Raw genomic sequence first — 20,029 nt, 5'->3', positions numbered from 1 at the left:
AAAGTACAGTCTTTTACAAGGTCAAGAATTGGAAAATAGTTCTTCTAACTCGCATTCAAGTTCAAATGCCTCATTGCATCTTGTGACCAGTCTTCATCACTGTCGATGCTGGTGCGATTAGCGATCCTCAGTCCGCCCGACTGCACCGGTACATCTACTGGCGAGTCGGGCTCTTCGCTGTAATTGCCTCTGAACTCCGATCGAGGTGGTGGTTGGAATTGCTCGGGCGCCGCGCTTGCAAAGTCTTGCTCGTCAGAAAAGCCGTAGATCATGTTACCTTCTACGGGAGAATAATCGAGTGTGGTGTTCAGCGCGAGGTGGTTCGGTCGCTCGTTTGTGGGTGTATGGTCGTTATTGCGCAAGAACTCTGCTGATGGTCGTGGCAGCTCGTCCGTGTAGAGCTGCTGCGGCATGCTTGGCATGTCATACGCATGTGGTTCTTCGGCCAATGGCAGTTGTGAGATGCTTTCGACATGACGCAACGAACTGCCTGCTGTACCGGGAGCGCGGTTAATACTGCCGGGCCCTCCTCTGAAGGCGCCAGCGCCCGCATTACCCGACTGTACGCTGCTGCGTCTATCAGTCGCACCTTCATTTGGCACCGCTGTACCCACGCTTCCCTCTGCGTCAGGATCGCGGATACTAAACTGAGCTATCGTGCGCATCTTGCGAGAGACCCAGCTGGCCAAGATCTTGCCTCGCTGCTTTTCGCCAAGTCTTGATCGGGGGAAGTCACCCTTTTGGACAAAGGCAACAATGTCAAGCACAAGCTGGTGCTCGTTCAGTACCGTGTTCACGATCATTGGTACTATCGACGCGAGGAAGGCACGGGTGCGAGACTCGGCGATGAGGACCAGGAGTGAGCCGGCTTGGAAAATTGCGCTATTCAAAAGTTAGTATGTTGATTGTTAGAGATAGATTGATACCACATACCATCCACCAGAGACAAGAGCACGGTGACATCTCTCTACACTGGCTTCGACATCCATGGGGAAGTGTTGGAGACCATTAACCTCGAAAGTCTCACCAATTCCACCAAGGACGAACAAGACCTGCATTTCGACCATGTTGCCACCAGGTCCGATGGGCCTACTGACACTGTGCAGGAAGCCAAGATCTCCAGTGCGCATGTATCTCACACCAGGATCACCATCCACTGTACGGCCGTTGAAGCGTTCGGCATCGAACGCATCCTTCGATCCGTAGAATGAGTAAGCGGAAGCTTCGCTTTGCACCCAAATCTCACCGTACTCGCCTGCCAAACACAGACGGTTGGTCTCTGGATTAACGATACTGATTTGCGTGCTAACGGGTACCATACCCGAGTCCTGGACGAGTAGGGCAAATGGCTCCGTGTCCGGATCGACAGGAGCCACCAATCCTCGGCGAAGTGCGTTGGTATCAAGATACAACTCGATGGGTTCTATGCACATGTAGCTACGACTTGCAACCATCGGGTTCAGCACATGACTGTATATGGTGTTAATAGCAGTCCTATCAAGCGCCGCTTGAGAAAAGGCTACGCGAACTTTGCTGTAAACATCTGCGCGAGGTCTCTGATCTGTGGCAATCATGAGATTCTTCAGCTCGAGGAGGGAGGTCGACTTTCCGGCGTTGTGAGCCATGGCGTGATCAAGCATTTGTGATGTCGCATAAGTATCCTTGATCTTGTAGCGCGACAATATCTGGAACAAGATGCTGGGGTTTGCAGCAAAGTCGACTGGCGAGACCAGGTATGTTGGTGCGGCCAAAAAGATACCCATCAAGCAGGTATGCAAGAAACCGATACCCATGGTGGATCTGACGCAGCCCAGAACTGGACGAGTAGATGTCATTTGGCAGGTTTCCTTCTGCACTTTGCACAATGCCATAATAGTGTCGTGGCCGAGTTGTACGGCTATCCTTCGCTGGTCTGGCGTCCAGTATGTCCAGATAAGAGCAGGGAAGCCTTGCGCTACCCATGCCGGTCGCATGGTAAAGCCTAGATCGCGACATCCATGAGACTGTTTTGGCGGCTTGGAAGTGTTGTAGATGTTGGGCAGGTTGACCTTGAGAATGAGTGCGGATTGTTTAAGATGCTGCGAAACAGCCTTTTGCCTTAGCAGAGAATCGACATCGGCGTTGACGACAAGCGCTTTGATGCGGAAATCGGCGATGACGTGAAGCAATGCAGGCGCATCCTCGTGCAGTCTGTTAGAATCGATAGGTGCCATAGGAACAGCCACCACACCTAGACAGAAACAAGCATGCATGGCATAAACGAAGTCCTCCGAATGAGTGTACATGAGCAACAAGTGGTCGCCAGGCTTGACCTTGACCTTGTTCTTCAGGTACGCAGCAACGCCTGCAACCTTGAGGTCGAATTTTTTCCAGTTGACGCCTTTACCTTCCCGTCCACGACCATCAATGGTACAATAGGCGAGTTCTTCAGCTTGTCGCGAAACACGCCACTGCATCAGATCATGGATGTTAGAGAACTGATTCAAGGGAGTCGAGGTTCTGTCATCAATCACGACCTCGCGGTGATCAACGCCGGAATATTGCTTGTCTTGCAACATTAGTAGGTCTTGTCTCGCCTGCGAGGCTAGAGGCGACCATATGCCACCGGCCGGGTCGTCTCCCAATGGTAAATTCTGTACAGCCCTCTCGACGCCAAATTTAACGTACACGCACTGCAGAGCTCCGTTGTCAAAGTCTTTCCTGCACAGCATGTTTCCAATGTCTCTTCTGCCGTTCTTGACAACACGCGGCAGGGTATTTGGAGCTGTCAACATGACACAGTATACTCGCAGGTGATGTTCCTGATAAAGCACTTCCATGACGCGCTCAGTAAGCGAGTCCAGGAAGGGAATGTCTAGTTGTCTTGGTGGTCCGCCAGCAGTGGTCGGAGCTGTAGAGGCAGCTTGAGACTCCAAAAGCACGAATGGGAGATATTCACCATTCACATGTGCGTCAAACGCAGAGCAATCGAAAATCTTCGGCACAGTCTTCATGATGCTTGTGACCAGGTGCTGGACGAAGAAGTATCGATGCTCATGCTCATGCACGCCATTCTCCACCCACTCTACTCGCTGCCTTATACGATCCTCGTAGAGGCCGAGCACATACACTTTGCCTTCGATAACACATCCCAGGAGTCCAGTACGCAGAAACTCAGGTTCGACCAGGACTGGAGTAGGACTGCCCTCAACAAAGCGGTAGGGTCTGGCGTGGAAAATACTTTCCGTGTGTCTTGGAAGGGCCCAGAAGCCTCCTGAAAGGGATGGAGAGTCCACCCAGATTTCGCCGATTGTGAAAGGCGAGCAAAGCAGACCAGTCTCAGGGTCAACTAGGGCAAGTGTCGCGTCCGGAATGGGATACCCAAATGCACCTGCTCTGACAGTCCCAGGCTCGTTGGCTCTTCTCCTGGCATCCTCGCCCATGGCCAGAACAACGATCTCGTTCGTTTTGAGAGCTTCCTTATCGAGCAACACCTCACTCAGCTCGTTACGGCTATTCTTTTGACCTTTCTTGGCGGTGGTACCCCCTACACTACCCAGCAGACTGGAATAGTTGTTCGAGTTTCCTTGACTCGCAGTTCCATCGTCCTTGAGATCGTGCTCGGCGTCATCTATGCTTAAGAGACATCCCATCCTCTCTTCTCCACCAAGCCAGTCCCTGACGGATACAATCATGCCTCCGTGCTCAGGCAAGCAAAGCATAGGAGCGACCAGTTCCCTGGCGCGGGGATTGCGCATCGGTCTGAACCAACGATCTGCCAGAATTTCGTGAAATTCGCTGTCCACAGTGATGGTGTCAATCAAGCAGATCTTGACTGTCGAGAAGTTGGGCTCTGCATTCTTCTTGAAGTTCCTCGTGGCCATTGGATCCTGTTGATAATTGTAGGCAGTTCGTTTCAGACCAGGATAATCGGCAACCATGATGGTGGACCTATACTTGGTAATCAAATGCGCGTACATTCCAGGGGTATCCACAGTTTTGGCTTCCAGCCAGACGGTCGTATGACCACCATAAACACCGAATAGTACGCCGAGGATCAGGCCCACACCCTCTCTAGGATCGAGGTAAGACAAGATGGTCTCTGTTTTTGTCCCCGGAGGGGCTCTAAAGCCCGAGTCGGGATCACTGGTGGGAATAGTAGACACAATGGCGCTGACACAGGCCATCTGGTGCATGATAGTGCGATGGCTCAGGACGACACCGCGTAAATCGCCAGTAGGAGCGCGAGAAAACTCTATATAAGCGAGATCTGGCACCTGCAAAGGCGGAGTATCGTCCTTCTTCTTTGGATGGTAGCTCCCAAATTCGTTGGTCTTCCACCACTCAACGCCAGAAGGCCACTTCAAGCGCTGTTGGCTGATATCGCGATGGAAAGCTTTAAGATTGTTGTCGGTAGTCAGGGCGAGATGTGCCTGGGTTGTAGTGAGAAGCAGGCCGAGCTTTTGATAGTCGTCGACATTGTTTATGGGTACAGCAACGACACCAGCGATGAAGCAGCCCATAAGGGCAACAGCGAAGTCAATGACCTCAGTGTCACGGTATACCAGGGCGACACGATCACCGCGGTACAGGTTGCTCTTGTCACGGATAACTTGGGCGACCTTCTCTGCCCTACTGGCTAGCTTCTCCCAGGTGATGGAAGCAGTCTCTTTGCCTCTTGAATCCAGGACCCAGTATGCAGGCTGGCGGCCATTTGACCTAGCACGGTGACGGAGGACGGCGCCAATGTTGTCGAAGTTGGACATGGGGACGGACTTGTTATGGGGGTCGTATACGGCAAAAGGCACCTCTCGCGGTTCCAGAGGCAGCTGGTGGATCGGGGCGGATGGATCGATGTCGGACGAAGACATCAACGGAGGGGGGATGTTTGCGGTGGGCGAGAAGGCTTCGCCCATGGAATAGCGCTGAGGGCCGCCGTAGCTCTCCTCGCGAGCGTGGTCCTGCATCTGCTGGCCGGCGAAGTCGTCGAAAAAGCCCTGCTGCGAGTCGAGCATAGTGCTGAGACGGCTCTGTACATCGGGCGATTGTTGCTGGCGCTGAGGGTGAGAGAGCAGATGGTTGTACTGAGGGTCTGGATTGAAGGCATAGTCGGAGCCGTACATGCTGGCGGGCGTGGAGCGGCCTTGGAAGGCCGAGGCGGTGCGTTCAACAGCAGTCGGGGCATTGCTGAGGCTGTCGTCGGCGACGTAGGGGCCGGCCGACGTGTTCGCCAGCGAGGCAGTACGCGAATGGCCGGCCGACGACAGGGCGTCCAGCTCGCCGTGTCCATAGAAGTGCGACAGCAGGAGCGTCCGGCGCTTTTCGTACCTGTCGCGGGTCAGTGGTTGGAGCGCCGACGGAGCTGCACGGCATGGGCGGGCGCGAACCCTTTCTTTGTAATGTCGCCCTCCTCTAGCTCATGGTCCAGCTCGCGCAGTTTGGCCTGCAGCTCTTCCTCGGCCATGGCGGCGGCATGGGTTGGAGGCCGTCGCTTGCTCTAGTAATGCTTCGCTTGATGCTCGTTCTTGTTCAATCCTTTTCAGAAGGCCTAGGGAAACGTCCGAAGAGTGTCGTCTTTCTCGTCGAGCATGTGAGGGTGCACATGCGATATTCCATGTCATTGACACAGGACGCGATCCATGTGGGTGCTCTGCCAAGCAATCAACGTCTATCCGACATCCATCACCTCCAACATAGGTACGACTTGCCTGCATTGACTACCGGCTATCGCTACGACTGCCGTACCTGCTTACCGCCAATGTTTCAAGATTGCCGGGAATCTCGCTTGTCCATTTTGCACCGCAACCATGTTTCATCCTTGTGCCTGTCGACAAGTCATCACGGTACTACTTGTTGTCACACAGACTCCTGACATTGCATCTGTTGCTCGACCAAATTGTATGCAGATTAGAATGTGTGCTACCTTGCACATCTTTGTCTATGTACCACCGTCAAAACGCTCCGCAAATGCTCATCATGAACTCGCTGAGAAGATAAAGGTATCGAACAGAGAAACAAGAAAACTCAAAATCTTCCGCCTCAATACGTGAAGGCCTCTTCGTGGAACGTAATGTTGCTGACATCGACCTTTTTCCGCACTGCCGCTCGTACGCTGTCTGCAAATGCCCCAGGCCCGCAGACGACAACGCCCATCGCTCCAACTTGTTCCGCTGCTTCTTTTTCCAGCACCGTCGAAGGGTTGCAGCGCCCAGGGAACATCTGCACTGTGCCTGTTCGACTGTTGACTTCGTTTTGATTTCGAGGCTTGGTGACGAAGAGCTGCACACGTAGCACCTCCTTGCGTCCCTCCATCTTGAGAATCTGATCCATCCATGGTCGTGCCCATTCGAGCGCTTCGGTAGTGGGCACCGACCAAACGAGGAGGATTCGACGTGTCGAGCACGTCCCTTGAGAGTATTGTGTCAATAGGCGATGCACATATCCGACGCAATGTGTAATGCCAACACCTCCAGCGAACAATACTGCTGTGCCGTAAGATGCTAGTTTTTCGTGTCCACCATACGGCCCTTCCATAGCACCAGGAAGAGTGATTATTCCACTGGGTGACGCGCATGCCTTCTCGTACAATTTGCGCGTCATACCCGATCTGGCACGGATGACCAGACTCACATGCGTGACTTCAGGTCCATCACTGTCTGAAATTTGCGTCTTGTAATGCGAAATGACAGATTGATGCTTGGGCATATTCCAGGATGGCAACTTTTCCATCTCAATCTCAAGCGGTGCGCTTCTCGGTTTGGTTTCTGCCCAAGCGACCGAGAAAGGATGCGATGCCCACATGCCGACCGTTGGAAAGTATACATGGACATGCGATCCAGGAACGTAATTCCAGGACCTGGGAAGCTCGAAGGTGACACGACATGCCTCACCAGGAAGCGCTTCGACCTGGGCTCTAGACATGCCGGACTTCAAGCTGAAATTGTAGTAGGCAACACGTAGGAAACGTGTGAACCATTCTAGTCCCCATAGTATGATGACGAACTTGATGTAAGGCGTCTGAGGAAGATGGTGCTTTTCGAGATGCAGATGAATGCCAATCAGACCTAGCATGACCAGAACACGGTGCAAGTTGAGAAAGGTTTCGTAGAAAGCGTGACGCAAAGGTGAGAAAGCCTGGAGGATGATGGCAATGAAGGTGCAAGTGCCGACCATGCCCCATGCGTAACTTGGAATGGTCAGATTTTCCTTGAGTCCATCGTAGCCGACGGAATCGATGACATTGACGAGATAACACATGGTGTGAACAATGCTCTCGATTGCGCATACTCTAGCACACCATCTGTGGAGCAGGTTGAATGTATCGTAGGAAACTCTGAGCAGAGGGATTAAGGGGTTGTTGCGCATGGCGAAAAGCATGGTTGGGATGATGTTCAGCGCAGCGAGCTCACCACTGCGACCGCGAAGTTCAGCGATGACGGCTGCACGATCTTCAGTGCCCCAGTGCAGGACCAGGCAGTAGGCAATGTTAGAAAACAAGTAGACTGTCAGTAGAAGAGTGTGGAAGCGTGACGGGAGGGTTCCAATGCTGATTGCCGATGAAAGCTGGATCTCCTTGTTGTGGCGGTTGCGACCCAGTGGGGCGTAGAGTAGGTGTTTCTTGATTTTAGGCCATATTGAAGTGTGATTTCGGGCCCAATAGACTTGCCTATTCGGGTTGCTCATGGTAAGAAGATGTCGGATGTGCGCGTTACCCATGTTGGCCCATCGGAACAATAAAGTTAGCACGCACAATCCGCCGAGAGACACACAGAGGACGGCGGCGAAAAGGTAATTTGCAGTCTGGTCTACGCCCGAAAGTCCGTGGGCATAGGGCGATAACTCCTGGACAGTAGCATTGGCGAGTGCATTGAGCTCACTAGTGAGCCCTCGTGGAGCGACAGCCATCTCCGCAACGCGATCAAGGGCAATGTGCAGGTGGGAATGCGAATGGTGAGAATGCATGGCGACCGGCGCAGTGAGGGAACAAGCCTGTATAGAAGGACAAAGAAGGAATTGGAGGTGTCGCTATAATCAAATCCGGAAAATGGATACAAAGAACCGGCTTTGTAGAGGCGAGGCGGAGTTTGTGGCTTCCTTGTAGTTCAAATGCTCAGGCTGATGCGATGTATGTTGGCGAGGTTGATCAACAAGCCAGAGAGAAGATGCGTATTAGCTCGCAAATGTCAAGAAGATGCGATCGTCGTTGAATAATGCGAGGCCGAACAATAGGCCGACAATGGCTATTGTGACATGCCTTTGCGAAGGGCACAAGGAGAAGTGAAGTGCGTGTCGTTTGCTTGTGTGGCAAGTCCGAAGCAGTGAAGCAAGATTGATGTTGTATGCACGACAGGGGTAGATTCAGGAATGCGGCAGGCTTTGGCGCGTGGTGGAGTAACTTTAAGCTTGTTCTGGGTGTCCACAAAGAAGCGAGTGTAAGTGAGTGCGAGTGAGTGAAGGAGTGAAGCAAGTTAGGTATCTTCGAATCCCGGCGAGTGCAACAACAAGAGACAGTGTTTGTCAAAGAAAACGATGTGGAGGTGGAGGTTCGCCTACATAAACACACATACCCAGATTGACCTCCTGGCGCTAGGGACGCAACGGTTATTGGCCTGATGCAGTACCAAGGCGCCACCGGGTTCCTGCAGACGTGTTTCATCTTGGACTGATCTATTTATCTGTTCTTGGAGCATGGCCCGATTGCTCTCTGCGGCTCTTGCAGTTTATCTCGGACGTATAGAGTATTCGACTCTTGTGCCCTCGCCTACCAAGTCTAGTCGGCTGCGGCAAAGGGGGCTGGCATATTCTATCTGATTCTTGTTCAATCACGGCCCTCGCCACATGAATTATTGTTGATGGCCGCTAGGTTGCACCAAATCGATCAGGGCTCCTTTCGTCGTCCAAGAGCTATTCGTGTGCGTCACTTAAATTAGAGCCAAGCGTGCAGCGTCCGTTCTCACGCCATGTCAGTTGCTAGGCTGACTTGGAGCCCATGCTGATGTTTATTCTCTAAGATAGGGTCGGAGAGACGAGGAGACGATGGGAGCGATAGGCGCAGATTGGCTCTCGAACGGATTGCACAGATAATCGCCACTTGATATGTCACAAGTCCAACTGCCGGTGCAACAAGGAAAAGTCCTTTCCCGTAGATTCATGCACATGAAGGCGAGTGGAGACAAGGTGCAAGTCCCAATTTCGACGTTGACGAAAAGGGAAAGCAGAACTTGGCGCTCGGCAACAAAGTAGAACCGAGTGGCCGTGTGGCTGTGCAGACTGAGTAGTACGTAGGTGTAACCGCTACACAGCCTTCGCAGGCAACCGTGTGTTATCTATCGTCTTTGCGAACTCGCCATCGACTTTTCAATCTGTTTCTGCCACGACTCGATCTGTTTGCGGTATCATATACGGACTACCGCTCGCAGCTGCCCGATCTGCTCCGAAGCATACCATCTCGTGTAGAGACAGCTCGCGCCATCGCCAGCCACCATGTCACACCACGGTTCGGACCCCGATCTCCACCGAGCCATCTCTCTTCGACCCAGTCCGTTCCACGCACATCCCGAACCATCGACCCGGATTTCCCAACTTCCAGATGGTGTACTTCCTGTCCTCCCATTGCCACAGACCAAGCCCGGTGCTTCCACATCCTACGAGCTCGCCGAGGCGCACGACCCTGTCTCGCGTCCCATCTATGCCCGCAGCACCAGCGAAGCCCAGGACGTCGAAGGCAGACCGCTTCCGAGCTATACTGCCGACAATGATCCACTGAACCTCCACAGTCGTCTCAAGACCACGGAACAATTGGATGCCATTCGGGCAAACACCTCCAGAAGACGCCAAGGTGCTACAGACCGCCTGTGTGCACCTATCGCTCAAACCAAGGATGCTGTCCAATCGCGCAGAGTCCGAGGCTTTTACGAAGGCCAAAATGATGCTATCGAGAGAATGCTCAAACCAGTCGACGACCATAGGAGAGAGGCCAAGGAAGAAGCCGGTGCCGACCATCTACAGTACAAGATCGCCGTCTATGGCTCGTTTGCTGCCAACATCCTCCTGGCCGGCCTGCAGTTGTACGGCGCCATCTCCTCCGGCTCCCTCTCGCTCTTCACCACCATGGCTGATGCCATCTTTGATCCCCTGTCCAATCTCACTCTGATTCTGTGCAATCGGGCTGTCAACCGCGTCGACCCTCGCAAGTTCCCTGCCGGAAAGGCTCGGATAGAAACAGCTGGCAATATTTGTTTCTGTTTCTTGATGTGTAGCGTTTCCTTCATTCTGATTGTCCTCTCCGTCATGGAGCTCGCAGAGGGTTCGAACTCGGAGACGAAACGATTCCATCTGCCCGCCGTCCTCGCCGTATGCATTGCCTTTGCTACCAAGCTTGCGCTCTTCATATACTGCTGGTCTCTAAGGAACAAGTACTCCTCGATCCGCATTTTGTGGGAAGGTACGTACACAGAAGCTAGGATGAGATTTTGCGTTGAGAAAGCCTGTGATTTTGTGGTGTTCAGGATGTAAACGCTTGTGAAGAAGTACTGTCTACAACGCTACTTGCGATATCTTGCTTTTGTTTCGTCCTGAAATTATGCTGACAGCAAGCAGATCACAGGAATGACTTGTTCATCAACGGGTATGTATTGAGGTTCGCCTCCATTCGCTATTCTCACTAACAGTATGTCAGATTTGGTGTCTTGACCTCTGTTGGAGGCAGCAAGCTCGCTTGGCAGATCGATCCCGCAGGAGCAATTGCGCTCTCATGCCTGGTCGCTTTCTTGTGGCTTCGCACCGCTTACTCTGAGTTCCAGTTGTTGATCGGTGTTACAGCTCCAGTTCCTACGCTGCAGCTTCTGACCTACATTTCAATGACGCACAGTCCGGATATCGTCGGTCTTGACACCGTAAGGGCTTGGTACTCTGGCCCTAGAATCACTGTAGAAGTGGACATCGTTCTTCATCCGGACATGACGCTCAAGGAGACTCACGACATTGCAGAGGATCTGCAAAACAAGCTCGAGAGCCTCCCGGATGTCGAAAGAGCCTACGTACACAGTGACTATGAAACCGAACATAGAGCGGAACACTTTCTGAAGAAGGAGCTCTGATAGTTGCACGCCATGCATGGCTGCTATCTGTGGTCTGAGCTCCCAGAGCGACGGTTCAGTCTGAGGGTGACAGCTGCTTGCCCGTGGTTACCCGCTCACGCTCTCTAGTAAAGATGTTGACTAGGTGTCTCTTGGGACACAAGAATTGGTTATGATAATCACGATCTCCTTTGTACCACTGAATCACAGGTCGAGCTAGACTTTAACTTTCTCTATGGCCCAACCGCGACCATGTGTTTCTCAGACAATTTCCAGCGGCCGTTTCTGCCGTACCTCTTCGTGTCTCACATGCACGTGCTGGAAGTCGTTGAACATTTGCATCAATGTGTCCGTTAAACCCAGACAACCTATAGGTACATACATATTTTTCGTGCCGCCGCGGTACGATGTCCTCTCGCTGATACCTTCGATGCCGCTGGGCCATGCGAGAAGGAATCTGGAAATTGATAGTGCACAGCTGTACGATTGACTTCTTTTTCTACACCTGCAAGTCGGACTTCTTTGAAGCATATATACAGTCTCCTGATCCTGTGTCTACACCAAACATACCTAGCAACATTATCGCTTGTCGCTTTGCTAGCTATCTGCTGCGCACGATGTCATGGCGCAGAGGTCAACGTTGGCAGTGTCTCAGTAGGGCACCGCTAACATCGGAAGTCGCACTTTCGAGCCGCTGTGGTCTTATTGCATGGCTCACCGTCAGCTCCTGGTGGGGAGGTGACAACAACATGTTTAGAGACTCGATCTACTACGAAAAGTGCATAGTCCGTTATGGCGTAGACATGGCTTCACTTTGCACACGACCATACCTCGAGGGCCACATTCAGTGAACTTCCATACTAGGTTTCAACCAAGCTCTACGCCCTCGGCGCAAAGTCATTGTTTCTTGCAAACTATGCATTCGTACTACTCTCTGACCTTCGATAAACCATGCTACGCAATATCGATTACATGGCAACCCCAGAAGGGAGAGAAATCTCGGATTTCGAGGGGCAACCGTTCTGAACGGTCGGCAAAGACAACGGCATGGGCAATAGCCTAACGTGATCATGATTTGACTGCAATCGAATGCCTAGGTTTTAGGTGATTTGCCACAACTGAGTCAACTCGGACTCGACCCGAAAAATTACAGCAATCCAGATCTGGGTGTCTGCTAGGCAAGATTGCATGGTAACCCTCATCAGGATGGTTCATAAACCAAACCCAGCACCAACGGCCGGTCGAAGACCGATTGGCAACAGCGGTTGAGTCGTACCCGTTGGCCAGCCAGACACTGGCAACGCAAGCCATCGACCACTGTATCGACCCAGGTCGATATAAAGCATATATCCATTGAAGCGCCCTAGGCAGATTTCAAGTAAGCAACTTCTCGTCTGCGAGCAAAGAGTCCATCTTCTTGCCCGTGTCGAACCCATACTCTCAATATGTACTTTACTTCAAGCTATGCCCTGGTGGCATGCCTCATTTCCTCGGCTTTGACATCGCCGGTCGATGTCACAGGCAAAAAGACCGTGTCCATTGCAGACATCAAGGGCAAAAAAACTTTCTCCGTCGAGCAGGTCCTGGCGAAGAAGCAACAGATGCAGGCTCCTGCGTTGTCAATGTTGCAGACCTATGCTAAGTTCTCCGGTTCACCTCCTGTCGAGCTCAAAGCAGCTGCAGCAGCAATCCAAGCCGGAACCGTTCAAGCAACGCCACAGAATGTACGCAACTCCAAACATGTATCTTAGTGTCAACGCTGACCTTGACATCAGTATGATATGTCCTACCTATGTCCTGTTTCTGTTGGTGGACAAACCCTCAACTTGAACTTCGACAGTGGCAGTGCAGACCTTTGGGTTTACTCCACACTGCAACCAAGTTCGCAGCAAAGTGGGCACTCGATATACGATCCTACCAAGAGTTCAACATCGCAACTACTAGTCGGCAACACTTGGTCGATCAAGTATGGCGACGGCTCCAGCGCAAGTGGCAATGTCTACGCAGACAAGGTCATAATCGGGAGTGTGACAGCAACATCTCAGGCCGTAGAGGCGGCGACGTCAGTCTCGAGTTCTTTCCTCAAGGATGTCAACAACGATGGGCTTGTTGGCCTGTCGTTTAGCAACATCAATACTGTCTCGCCCAGCCAGCAGAAGACTTTCTTCGACACGGTCAAGAGCTCACTAGCGCTGCCTCTCTGGACCGCCAATCTGAAGAAAGGTTCTCCAGGCACTTACGATTTTGGTTACATCGACTCTTCCAAGTACTCTGGCAAAATTACCTACGTTGATGTGAATAGCGCCAGCGGGTTCTGGCAATTCACCAGTGATGGATATCAAATTGGTTCTTCTTCTAGCGTCAGCTCTTCCATTGTTGCCATTGCTGACACTGGCACTTCGCTCATGTATCTTCCCTCGAGCGTCGTGACTGCGTACTGGAGCCAAGTCAGTGGGTCTGGATACGACACGAATCAAGGTGGTTACACTTATCCTTGCAGCTCTGGGTTGCCTGACTTCAAGCTGGTAGTCGGAGGCAGCAAATTTACAGTGGTGTGTATCATGTTTCTCACGTTTGCGATCATTTCACTAACGAAGGATACAGCCCGGCAGCTACATGAACTACGCTCAGATCTCATACACCACCTGCTTTGGAGGTCTGCAGCAGAACACGGGACTGAGCTTTAGCATTTTGGGCGACATTTTCCTCAAGTCCCAGTTCATGGTCTTTTCTGAAGTTGGAGGCTCGGCGTCACTCGGGTTTGCCGCCATGTACAACGGTACAGCAGGCGAGGGGGACGGCGATGAATGGGAATGCGAGGACTAAATGATATCCAACTGACGACAAGTAATCTAGATAGAATGACATGTTAATAGAGTAATGATCAAACCCCCATACCACGGATGTTTCATGAGCATATCCACAGCTTGATCACGTCGCAACGAGCTGGACAAGATGGGAGTGGTCTACAGTACCATCATGGTGAAAGAGTCGAGCCTCGAGCAACGAATGGCTTGTGCACGGACGACGATTCATGATGTGCGTCATCTCCGAGTGACGAAACCCACAGCATTAGGAGTTGGAAGCCGCCGCAGCCCTTACCGCTATGATTGCGGCCGAGTGGCTTTCTGATCGTTGCAAGGTTGCTGTTGACATGGTTATCTTGGCATTCAAAGATGAAAACGACAAGACTGTTCTGTTGAGGCGCTGTTTCTACCAGTCTCCCACTTGCAAGCTCTCCTGCACGCAATAGACACGGCGAAACAAGAAGGAGCCCCCCACGACGTCAAACACGATAGCACCGCAATCACGCTCCCATTGCACAACGTCGACACGGTCAACCAGAAATCTGGCCCTCGGATGGTCATCAAGTCCAGCATCGATCATGTCGGAATTCATATCATTTCTGCCTCCTCCGGGTCTCGCACTCGCCAAATACGATTCAGCCGCGCTACACACAACGCAGTCGCCCGATGTGCCAGAAGTGTTCCGTGATGCCATGAGCGTGCGCGAAGATGTCTTTGTCAAGGAGCAGAACGTCGCGTTGGAGAACGAGGTCGACATGGACGACGCCCGCAGCTTCCACTGGGTCGCTTACGCCTCCGTTGGCACGTCCAGCAGCGACAGTAACACAGCTATGGGCGGAGTCGACAAGGACTCTGCGACATCTGCGGAAAATCCGGGTCGCAAAGGCAGTACCGCCATGAGACTGCCTGTTGGTACAATCAGACTCGTGCCTCCTCCTCACCCTCCCCACCCTGAGCCTGGATCAAGTCAAAAGATTGACAACCACGAAGGCTTGCCGCAAGACATGCAGAGTGGGTTTAGCAAGACTGATATGCACGACGGCAAGGAAGCATATATAAAGTTGGGCCGACTCTCTGTCCTTGAAGCATTCAGAAAGCTTGGGCTTGCTCGCCTACTCATTGACGCCGCTTTGACGTGGGCATCGGAGAATGGAGACAAGATCCTCCCACCAAGGTCACCGGCAGCAGCGGAGCAGCGTAGACTCGAGCTAGGAGGTGGTGCCGAAGCGGAGGATGTATGGAGAGGGCTCGTGTTGGTACATGCACAGGCGTATCTGGAGAAGTACTGGGCCTCATTCGGATTCATCAGGGACTCGAGCATGGGAGAATGGGAGGAAGAGAAGATCATGCACGTGGGCATGTGGAAGCGTGTAGAAGTGGGAGCACAGTCACCGGTAGCGAGGAAGTCAAGCGTGGTGGGTTGAGTCATGGGTATGGGGTAGCGAGATGTGAGCGGCGTCCTGGAGTTGGCATTTTCAACTAGAGATATCCCCGACTGACGAATAGCAAATGACAAGATCAAGTAACGCGGACAGAGCGGACATGTCTATCCGCTGATGGGTAGAGTGCAGATATATATATCACGTCGAGCATGGTATGAATGCAGCCATGAGGGCTGACGTAAGCGGGGCATGGCATGGCACGGCGAGACAAAGTTGTTCAGTGACTTCAGTGGAGATACGGACAAAGGCTCACAAAACACAACATGTCTGGACTGCGGAACATTGCAAAAGGAGGATGGCACCCCGGCGGTGGCAAGGACAACAGTAGCAGCAGCAGCAGTGGAGGAGGAGGTAGCGGATGGCGGTCCAAAATCAACGATAAAATCCCAGGGCGCATCAACGACAGGATACCTGGCAGTACAAGCAAGTCGGAAAGAGAGCGGATAGAAGCGCGAGAGAACCATGTCTCGCAGCCCCTGACCGCTCTGAGAGATCGTGAGTAGCGCGAGAGCGAGACGGGGGGTTGTGAGCCTGTGCTGACGATTGATGCCGCAGCTGCCTCGTTCGCGCCTCCTCCCAAGCACATGCACTACCATGGTCAAGCGGCGGCCAGCAATGCATCGAGTCCGAGCTATGCTTCTACTCCGGCAAACACTGCTGCCACGCGCGGCCTGGGTGCCCCACTGCCCAAGGAGATGGTGCAGCAACAAGAATACATGCAGCAACACGCGCAGCAGGAAGAAGAAGAGGCAGCCCGTCCTCCCCCAGGTCCCTATCGAGTCGATACGACCGGTCTCTCGACTGCAAACTTGCCCAAGCCTCCGGTACGACGACTCGACAACGCCTCGCCCGCCTCCGTCTCCTCCCAAGCCAGGCCCCCTCCGCGAAACATTGCTCCGTCTCCGGCTGCTCGCGCTCCACTCCCACCTCCTCGCTCGACTCCCACCCCTCCAACTGCCCCACCTAGACAACAACCTGCATTACCACCTCGACTCCCTCCGCGACAGAACTCGCGTCCCGATTTGAATGCTCCACCACCTCCTCCCGTCTACTCCGAAGCCATTCAGGCCCCTCCACACGTGCCTGCTCCAAACCAAGCCGCCGTCAGCAGGCTTGCACGCGCAGGTGTCAATGTGCCTGGCTTTGACATTGGAGCCAGCGCTTCTCCCCCTCCAGCCAGCCACTCACGACCGCCTCCTTCGCAACTCTCTCCCATGAACGAACTGCAGTCGCGTTTCTCCAGGATGTCTTCTTCGGACTCCTCCCAAAACCAGCTACCACAATCTTCAGACGCCATGTCCTCCCGCTTCGGAAACATGGTTTCGCAACAAGCAAGCAACCCTCAGCTCCAATCTCGCCTTGCCGGTTTGGCCAACTCGCCCACTGTCAGAAGTCACGCAGCAAATATTGCCTCCTCTCCTGCCGTACAGAAACAGGCCGTCCAACATGCCGGCACTTTTGCTTCCGCCTCTGGTGCCTCTCCACACCAAGCCCAAGCTCTGCAATCAGGCTTCTCGCGCGTTGCTGCTTCACCCAGGGCCATGAATCTGGCCACTCAGCATGCTGGGACCGTAGCTTCTGCCGCTTCATCATTTGCACCAAATGCCGCTGCTGGAAAGAAACCACCTCCTCCGCCTCCAAAGAAGAGGGAACTTCAGGCGGATACCCCACCGGTACCACTTTCGAGCAAGCCCAGGTTTTGATCTCGAGTGCTACTCTAGACTTCAAGAGTACCATTGAAAGTGTAAAAAGTAGCTTCTTGCGTATGCAGAGTAACATACGGTCAAACTCGATGAACATATTATTTCTACGACCGCCACATCAGGATCTCTACCACAAAGACCAGAGCTTACGACGGTTTGGTCATATCGTGATTGTAATGTGTGTTATGCGTAAAAAATCTACACCTGGACAGGTCATGTCTCATGAGCCATGATAGAACATGAACATTAACTGGATGGGATTCTTCTTGTACTGTGGGTATATAGTCGACGCACGGTACAAACTCCACGTTTGACCTGGCAATTTTACATGAGACCTTTGCTTTACAATACAAGCACTTAACCCTCGGCTTCAATCTCGTAGCTGTTGCTCTTGTGCTTAGGCTGGAACTGGAAATCCTTGTGTGCAGGTCCCAGGAACATTTCACTGATCTTGTGTTAGTCAAACATGTGGTATGCTGGCAGGTCACGAGGTAAACTTGCCTGATCTTGATCCAGTCCTTGTAGTTGGGGCTGCTGAGCAACGTCTCGAGCTCGTTTCTACCACGATAGGCAGGAGGTCTGTCGTTCATTTGAGGCGGCAAATGTTCGAGCAGTCCCAGAGGGATGTATCTGCAACTGAAGCTCAACCACTCGAGCAGGAAACGACGAGTAACTCCAACACCAATCTCATCAGATCCCCAGTTCTCCAGACCGAAGCGTGTGAATTGTTCAATGTATTGCAGTCTCTCCGTGGCACTCTTATCGAGGTATTGACCCGTCTGAATCTCCTCGAAGATCCAGGGCTTGATCAGTGCACCGCGACCAATCATGGCAGAGTCGACATTGGCGTTGTTGACAGCGTCAAAGTAGTCGACATGTGAGTAGACGTCGCCATTACCGCAGAAGTAAGGTGTACCGTTGTTCGAAGCAGTCATGTCACGAGCGTCAGCCTCCCTGATGGTGTCAGTTACCTCTGCCTGCTTCTGCTTGAGTCTGTTGACAAGGGCCGAGCACTCTGCAATGTACTCCCAGTTGGCTTGACGAGTGTATCTTTGCTGACGGCTTCGTCCGTGCAAGGTGATGGCAGCAACACCACAGGGGCCGTCCCCAGTGGCGGCAGCCTCTTCACCTCCAAGCACAAGACGCTGCACCAGCCTGTCAGCGGTAGGGTGATTGTCCTTGGTACCCATGCGAATCTTGACAGTGATGGGAACTTCTCCGGAGACGGCGTTCATACCGCGGAGGATCTTCTCGAGCTTTCCGGGTGAGTCCATGAGTGCAGAGCCAGCACCTTGACGGTAGACAAGGTCTATGGGACAGCCACAGTTCAAGTCGATGGCGCGAATGCTGGGGCAGAGAGCAGTAAGAATCTCGGTAGTCTTGAGGACGTTCCATGGCTTGTTGCCTGCAATTTGAACACCAAACTTCAGGTCCTTGGAGTTATCGTAGCCGGCGACAACAGACTTGGGGTGGTACTTGGGAGGAGTAGTCTCTGACTCGTGTGCCTTGGCCAAAGCCCATTCACCCTTTTCACCTTGGATCAGTGGCAGACCCATGGCCATCTCGGACCAAGTAACCTGAGCACCCAGGCCGACACATAGACGTCTGAATGGGAGATTTCCTTGTGTGGTTAGCGGAGCCAGAACCGGAGTCTCCGGACCGTAGTAGATTCTACGCTTTTCCGAAGCGCGAACCGGGCATTCGGTGAATTGGGCACGACGGTCCTCAAGGGACATCTTCTCGGCCTCTGCTGCTTGTGCTTCCTCTGCCTTGTTTGCTCCGTAGTATTTGTTCATCTCAGTTTGGCGCTTGTCCAGCCAGTTGACGTAGGCCTCGGATTTGGGCATGCTGGTCTTCTTCTTTCTGAGTTCGATCTTGGCACCCATTGTAACAATGTTCACAACTCCCACGCCCTCGTCCTCTTCTGCTTGGGCGTCGTGACCTGCGGACTTGTCGTTGTCCAACAAGACAAGTTCCTTGCGGCCATCGGTAGTCTCCCTCTCTGTAGAGTGCGAGCCGGCGAAGCGGCACTTCCAGCCAGCACTACACTTGCCCTTGACCTCGAAGATGGGACACTTTGTGTTGAAGGTAGTCAGGTCTTCGCGCTTGCCCTCGGCCAAGTACTTGCGGAGGTCGTGCTCCATTCTGCACTTGTCGCCGAAGGGACAGTCGGCAGGTGAGAACTCGTTGTAGTGTACACGGGTCTTGCACAGCTGAAGGGCGTCGCGCGAGCTGCCAAAGGTCCTAGCCTTATTTTGACCACGATTCTTTTGCTTCTTGTCCTTGGACTGTTGTTGAGATTCGTGCTTGCTTCCTTCGGCGGCATCGTCTGGGTTCTCCTCCGAGACCTGCTCAGGTCTTCCGTTGGATGTAGGGTTGGAGATCAGGTACTCCTTCTTGATGGGCGCGACACCCTTTGTTCTCGGATTGAGGTCTGCAGCGGCCAAGACGGGGTCCTGCTCTAGCTTGACTCTCTTAGAGGGCTGTTCATCGCCATGACGCTCGACTTTCTCGGCGCGTGTGAGGGCCGAGTCGAAGGGAAGAATGTCGCTCTGTGGATTGGCGGGTTCGGTCGAGTCGCCGGGGGCAGGACGCTTCAAGGGCTCGGAAGGGTTCAAAGGGTTGACGCTGGGTTGAGCGGGAGCAGTAGTTCCAGCTCCATTGAGCGATTTGTCGATGTTGTCTGCCATTTTGCGCGTGTTACAGCGGCGTCGACAGGGCGTGTAGAGAAACACAATTAAAGAGCGGCGACACTTTTCTTGGGCCCGCTCGCGATAAGCTTCCTTATCACTCCAGGTGCACAGACGCCAAGGTTTGCTTCTCGGCTCAGACTGGCAGTGACGAGGCTGGCCGCTGAAGCTCTTCGGAACAAGCTTGGGGTGACGTAGGTACGTGTTGGCTTTTGGCTTGCTGCTGGACCCGGACCCGCCGCGGCCCTGTTTTGAGCTCCACGTCGACATCCTACTTCTACTCTGCTACATCCTTCTCCAATCCCCCTTCTCCCCTTCCCTACACCCAGA

General features: G+C 53.0%; 7 protein-coding genes across 7 annotated transcripts; 4 read left to right on the top strand and 3 right to left on the bottom strand.

Moving 5' to 3' along the window:
* Positions 1–44: 44 nt before the first annotated feature.
* AUEXF2481DRAFT_6427 (uncharacterized protein) lies at positions 45–5,443 on the bottom strand (the record flags this gene model as incomplete). The annotated part of the gene is made up of 3 exons (XM_013486762.1): positions 45–882; positions 934–5,307; positions 5,367–5,443. 3 exons carry the CDS (start codon positions 5,441–5,443, stop codon positions 45–47), a joined length of 5,289 nt encoding a protein of 1,762 aa, XP_013342216.1.
* Positions 5,444–6,018: 575 nt separating this feature from the next.
* Positions 6,019–7,884, bottom strand: AUEXF2481DRAFT_6426 (uncharacterized protein; the record flags this gene model as incomplete). The annotated part of the gene is made up of 1 exon (XM_013486761.1): positions 6,019–7,884. One exon carries the CDS (start codon positions 7,882–7,884, stop codon positions 6,019–6,021), a length of 1,866 nt encoding a protein of 621 aa, XP_013342215.1.
* Positions 7,885–9,462: 1,578 nt separating this feature from the next.
* AUEXF2481DRAFT_67030 (uncharacterized protein) lies at positions 9,463–11,078 on the top strand (the record flags this gene model as incomplete). Its single annotated transcript, XM_013486912.1, has 3 exons — positions 9,463–10,423; positions 10,576–10,606; positions 10,658–11,078. 3 exons carry the CDS (start codon positions 9,463–9,465, stop codon positions 11,076–11,078), a joined length of 1,413 nt encoding a protein of 470 aa, XP_013342366.1.
* Positions 11,079–12,838: 1,760 nt separating this feature from the next.
* Positions 12,839–13,883, top strand: AUEXF2481DRAFT_67085 (uncharacterized protein; the record flags this gene model as incomplete). Its single annotated transcript, XM_013486917.1, has 2 exons — positions 12,839–13,609; positions 13,662–13,883. 2 exons carry the CDS (start codon positions 12,839–12,841, stop codon positions 13,881–13,883), a joined length of 993 nt encoding a protein of 330 aa, XP_013342371.1.
* Positions 13,884–14,442: 559 nt separating this feature from the next.
* On the top strand, positions 14,443–15,288 carry AUEXF2481DRAFT_30923 (uncharacterized protein; the record flags this gene model as incomplete). The annotated part of the gene is made up of 1 exon (XM_013486828.1): positions 14,443–15,288. One exon carries the CDS (start codon positions 14,443–14,445, stop codon positions 15,286–15,288), a length of 846 nt encoding a protein of 281 aa, XP_013342282.1.
* A 281-nt stretch (positions 15,289–15,569) lies between these two features.
* On the top strand, positions 15,570–17,009 carry AUEXF2481DRAFT_30922 (uncharacterized protein; the record flags this gene model as incomplete). The annotated part of the gene is made up of 2 exons (XM_013486827.1): positions 15,570–15,801; positions 15,862–17,009. 2 exons carry the CDS (start codon positions 15,570–15,572, stop codon positions 17,007–17,009), a joined length of 1,380 nt encoding a protein of 459 aa, XP_013342281.1.
* Positions 17,010–17,064: 55 nt separating this feature from the next.
* AUEXF2481DRAFT_41577 (uncharacterized protein) lies at positions 17,065–19,794 on the bottom strand. Its single transcript, XM_013486883.1, has 2 exons — positions 17,511–19,794; positions 17,065–17,454 (listed from the first exon to the last, which is right to left on the bottom strand). Exons 1-2 carry the CDS (start codon positions 19,697–19,699, stop codon positions 17,367–17,369), a joined length of 2,277 nt encoding a protein of 758 aa, XP_013342337.1. The 5' UTR covers positions 19,700–19,794; the 3' UTR covers positions 17,065–17,366.
* Between the last annotated feature and the right edge of the window lie 235 nt (positions 19,795–20,029).

This window comes from Aureobasidium subglaciale (assembly GCF_000721755.1).
Source record: "Aureobasidium subglaciale EXF-2481 unplaced genomic scaffold scaffold_15, whole genome shotgun sequence".
NCBI lineage: Eukaryota > Fungi > Ascomycota > Dothideomycetes > Dothideales > Saccotheciaceae > Aureobasidium > Aureobasidium subglaciale.
Note: the sequence above shows the minus strand (reverse complement) of the source record. Positions and strands in the feature narration are given on the sequence as shown.

Coding starts and splice junctions, on each gene's coding strand:
- AUEXF2481DRAFT_41577 (XM_013486883.1), bottom strand. CDS start 19,699: ATGGCAGACAACATCGACAAATCGCTCAATGGAGCTGGAACTACTGCT. Junction 17,455..17,510: donor AAGGACTGGATCAAGATCAG/GCAAGTTTACCT, acceptor ACACAAGATCAG/TGAAATGTTCCTGGGACCTG.